Source organism: Vitis riparia, chromosome 7 (assembly GCF_004353265.1).
Source record: "Vitis riparia cultivar Riparia Gloire de Montpellier isolate 1030 chromosome 7, EGFV_Vit.rip_1.0, whole genome shotgun sequence".
NCBI classification, from domain to species: Eukaryota; Viridiplantae; Streptophyta; class Magnoliopsida; order Vitales; family Vitaceae; genus Vitis; species Vitis riparia.
The window spans coordinates 24,468,125-24,473,527 of NC_048437.1; the positions used below are offsets into that span (position 1 = coordinate 24,468,125).

At 36.3% G+C, this 5,403-nt stretch overlaps 1 protein-coding gene across 1 annotated transcript; it reads right to left on the reverse strand.

Moving 5' to 3' along the window:
• Positions 1–3,917: 3,917 nt before the first annotated feature.
• LOC117917741 (ethylene-response factor C3-like) lies at positions 3,918–5,066 on the reverse strand. The gene has a single exon (XM_034834113.1). It carries the CDS (start codon positions 4,908–4,910, stop codon positions 4,224–4,226), a length of 687 nt encoding a protein of 228 aa, XP_034690004.1. The 5' UTR covers positions 4,911–5,066; the 3' UTR covers positions 3,918–4,223.
• Between the last annotated feature and the right edge of the window lie 337 nt (positions 5,067–5,403).

Here is a 5,403-nt window from a genome sequence, read left to right on the forward strand (position 1 = left end):
CATCTTCTGTGGAAAGGGTTTTAGGTTTAGGAATATTCAAACCTCAAGTATGGTTTCTAACACACCCTATATAGCCAAAGTTTTGATCTTTAATCGCTTCCGTTATGCCTAAGATCTTAGATGCATATACCCCAAGGCCTTAATAGATATATCAAATCGCCCTACAAACTTGAGTAGAGCTAATATGGTGTAATCTAACACCATCTAAATGTTGAGATAAAGTCCTTAAAAACAAAACATGATGTAACAAAGTTAGACTTCTCTTTTCCTTTATTATCCGTTATTTGTATTGATATTAATTTAAGCATTCAAACTTATATAACTTGTATTGTACATGACTTAGGTGCATTAAGAGTTGCACAGATTGCATATATGGATCCACTATCTCTAGATCTAGTATTTGTTATTGTTTTTCATTGCATAGTTGAGAGAAGAAATTATTCACCATTTTTTATTAAGTGATTGTTATCCAGAGAGAGATTGCGTCCTAAGGGATGATCTAACAAAGAGTGCATCTTCAAGAGGAAATTTTTGCTCATATTCCTTAATTCAAGATTCTCAACTACCTTTAGAATAATTTTTTTATGAGAATAAGGTATGGTTGATGCTTATTTGACCTTGTGAATTCTTACTTAGGGGTTTGATTCAATGACAGGTAATTTGATCAATTATGTGCAAATCCCTTGATCAAATCTTGGGATAAATGAGGTTATCACAGTGGTTTTGAGATTAAAATTTGAAAGAAACTAATTTAAGAAAATTAAGATCTTATTCCTATTAAGATTAAATATTATGAGCAAACCTATTTTTGAATATTTTTATTAAGACAAAATCCTTAAAAGCAATGACATAATATAATGATGTGAATCATTATATATAATATCATTTATTTTATATTCTATTTGATTATTTATTTAATTTATTTGAGCATTTTGTCTATATCATTTTTATTGTACATGATTTAAGTGTATTATGAATTATAAGAAAAGTTCAAGTCATGAGTTGTTTACAAAAGTTGTTCACAACTAATTCATAGACTTTGACAATTCATTAAAAATTACAATGCACTACCTTCAAAGTGGTGAAGTGACTTGTCTTTTTCCTCAAGATGGTTTTGTAATGATAAGTGTACTAGTTTACTAGCTCGTGTGAATAGTTACACTACCTTAATAGAAAATCTTCCCCATACTTATTATTCCTCGAGTTCTAGCTCTTTAGAATGTGTGAAATTACCATATATCTTGTAGGAAAATATTCTCATTTTTTCCATATTCATCTCATTTAGATGCAAAATGTCCCTCCAAACAAAGTCCCAAAGGCTTAGAAAAATAGTAGATAGCAAATGAGTTTAAAAGCAATTATATAATCATAATAGCATCTTGTAAGTATGAATCATAAAATGCCTCCAATAAGTTACATTATTGGAAATATAGACAAATAAATTAAATATCATTAAATTTGATAAAAATTTACATTTAACAAAAATAATAGGGAAATATTGTTCCTAAAATCAATTTAAAAAATAAGAGATAAAATATTGTTTACAATCATAAATTATAAAATAAAATGGATAAGGGTATTATGATAAAATTATACCTTCCATTTTGTTCCCTTTACCATAAGTAATATTTCAAAAGGAGTAAGCTTCATTCCTATTTCCTTTCTTAATTATAAAATAAACAATTCAATTTGATTCTCTTCTCTTTCGATCTCTTTTCTGAAAAACGAAGTAAGCATGTCATAATTAAGTGACTTGCGGATCTGTGGCTCGATTCCTTCCCCCTGCAGAGGGTTTTTTAATTTTGCATCTAAATAGGCAATCCCACATGGAAAGAACATGAAGCTGGTGGGGTATTTAAATATTTTGGAAGAATGCTTGGAAGTCGGTGTTGAAGTGATTCCCAAAATTCCCGTGTGTGACGAATTCCAATTTAAAGCCTAGCATCACTACCAATTTTTTTTCCCTTAGCTCTAAACCGAATCCAACATTTAGGTACACTAGTTTAGAGGAGAGAAATTGTTTGATATTTGTGGAACTGCACACACAAGTGGTGGACCATAACCCATATGTAAAACAAGAAAAAAAGAAATGTGGAGTGGCTTTGTGTACTGAGCTAATGCCTTTCATTTCAGTGAGTGATGACTGATGACTGATGAGTGATAAGAGATCATTCTGCTACATATGTGATATGGAGATAGCTAAGAAAGTGGACCCATATATGTAGCAAACATGCTGAAAATGTGCCTTCTGCATCATCCCACTATAATTGTTTGGTTGGTTGGTGTCATGCCATTTTCAAAACATTTGTCATTCAGGATAAGCCCCAAGTGCAGAGGTGAATGAACACACTTTTTGCCCATCAAATCTTTCTCAAAATTATGCCCAAAACTATTGGCATTTTTCTAAATGTGGAGCACATTGTTTAATAGTGACTGACATCTACTCCGTGATCCATTTTGCACCGAACTGCATTTTTTCATGTAGGATGAACTTGAAGGAATTTCTCAATTCTTCACATAAATATCCCTCCTCGCCTCCATTTCAGGTCAGTTTGAATTGATTTGTGATAAATTAAGTTATTTTGGCCGTAAACAGGTGGCAAAAAATAATGAAATTGATCGGGAGCTGTCTGGTTTAACCCTAGTTCTGTGATGGACTGGGCTTTGCTAATAGGGTTGGCAGAGTCCTTGAAAATTCTTACATAGGGCAGAGGCCCTAGCAATCAATTTCTCCAACAGTAAGTCCGGGTGTCTACAGGCTGGGCCTATAATCTGTATCCATGCCTTTTATCCACTCCCAGTGTGAGCATAACCAGTTCATGTGGTGGAATATGAACACCCCACATTTACTAGGTCTCATATGTTGATTAGGAAAAGAAATTTTGATAGACTTTTTAAAATTTTAAGGGTACATTAGATCCGAAGGAGACAACAATATCTATATAGATTGGAGAGCGGACATTATAAATAGTATAATATCGATTCTAACCTCGATATGAGACTTTGAGCATTCTAAGTGAGCTTAGAATTATGAGGACATTGTGTTCACATAAACATGTAAGAAGTGTCGGTCTTTTGCCCCACAAGGGTTGTCTATTTCTAGCAGGGGTATTTGTGCATGGTGCGTATCTTCTCACCTCATATACCTATACAGGATGATTGTAATATTTTACTTTATGAATTATGTAAGTTTTTTTGTTCCCTTGTACTTGGGGTGATTGCGATGTGTTATTTATACCTTTACAAGGGGTGATTATGATGTGTCACATTGATTAGAAAAAGAAAAAAAAACAAAATTTTTACGAGGGAATTTTTTACAAGGTTAGGGCACAAAGGGTAATATCTATTGGTTCTAGGGTTGTATGAAAACTAGAGGAGGGCCAGGGTAGAATAAAAACTAAGGTCTACGGCTTTCACTACTAAAAGCTCATCTAACTTGTTGATGGACTGCATTATTGGAGAGAATACAATCATATCACGTTACAAGATATGCAAGTTGGAAAACAAATTGTTGGACCAAACGTTATGGACCTTGTGTCACAGAGTTGCGTTTTGGCTCATTAATTCTGTCACACCATATCCTTGGAAAAGATGAAAAAATCGTGCAGGAAAACATTATGGGTCCTGCCTCTTTTAAGGCTTGTCTCGCATCTCTTTCCACTGATTCTCCACCACCCTAAGAAAATAGATGAGTAACATTTAAGAATAGAGTTCGAGTTCAAATCAAACCGCCCAAGTGGATGGAACCCCTAGCCCCATATCTCTCTCCCTCTCAAGACTGACCTAGCTTTTAGAATATGCCGATGGATATTCCCTTTGACCGTTGTGATTTCAATAATTTTATAGATATGTCCTAGTAAAGCAATTCCATGATCTACATCATAAAAAACATAATAATTTTCTGAGAAGAGTCAGACTTGCCAAACGCCCATTAAAAGAAAACGACTAATTCCATGAAAATATTTTACACCGCAGGAATCGATGAGGATACTTTTGTGTCCCCATCCTTTTCAGACTTTACAAAAAACAAAAAACAAAAAAGCATAAGGGAGCAGTAAGAAGAATTCGGAAATGGATCTAACCCCATCATTACATCTCAACAGAAGAGGGATGCTTTTAACTCTAGAGGATTATCATAAACACAGAAGAAGAAAAATTGAAGAAAAGAAAGAAGATATAAAAATTTGGGAAATATGGAAATCTTCATGATTGACCCAGAAGAATCAACGGCTCTCTGATGAACACAAGAGTTGCTCCAAATAATCAGCTCCTAAATCCTCTAATACCACAACATTCTGTGCCTTTACCTCCTTGCTTTTATTTTTCCGACCAGTTGATTTTCTTCTCATAGAGTGCCTCCTCTTGAGCGCCACCACCGGGGAGCCGCCGTCCTCGCAGGCGTACTTGATGTCCCTTAGGGACTCCACCACGCGCTCCACCGGGAAATTGAGGACCGCCATGGTCCCCCTCATGGAAAATGCTGCTTGATCATATGCTAAAGCCGCAGCCTCGGCACTATCAAATGTACCAAGCCACACCCTTACCCCATGCCTGGTGGAGTCCCTTATCTCCGCCGCGAACTTCCCCCATGGCCGCTTCCTGACACCCCTATACGTCTTCTCCTTCTCCTTCTCCTTCTTGTTGGGTGTGGGCTCTTTAGCATTGGAAGTCACCTCCTCCTCCTTGGCTGCCCCTCCGACGGATGACGCTGTCTCCGACGAGTCTCTAGCTCCCTCAGCTAGCATATCGAATAGTATCATCTCGTCCGAGTCATTTATGTTGAATGGAAGTGAATTGTGGTGGAAAAGAGGCTCGTCCCAGGACGAGAAATACTCCGATGAACCGAACGATGAGGATTCAGGTGAGATTTCTGAACTTTGGTATTGATGATAGAAGGAAGAAGAATCCATTGAATTGAAGGCTATGTTCTATGCTATGGTTCTTCTTGGTATTCCTGGTTACCAAAAGTTTGGTTCGACCACATTTGAAAATCCAGCCCTATAAATACAGGAAGTAGAGGAAGAATTTGGAAGAAAAATATTTTAAAAAACCCAAAAAGGAAAAAAAATGGTGGGGGCTGAGAAATTAAAATAAGGGAAAAGGAAATAAATGAAATTGTAAGGTGAAACTATTGGTAATGGAGGATGTCTTAGGATTTGTTCTTGGGGGGATGATACTTTTCCGGAGGGGATTAATGCACGTGAGTCAATGGGGCATGGCGGCGGGTCTGAATCAAGTTGCACGCCTGACGTAGTCTTGATGACTTCATCTCTTGCCATTTCAGATCAATTTTAAGTTGTCACTTCCACGTGGCACTCTTTTGTATGCCCGTTTCCTAGTATATCAGACAGGGAAGCATGCGTTGAAACAACAGTTGGGAAAATTTTTAACTTGAAAGGGGAG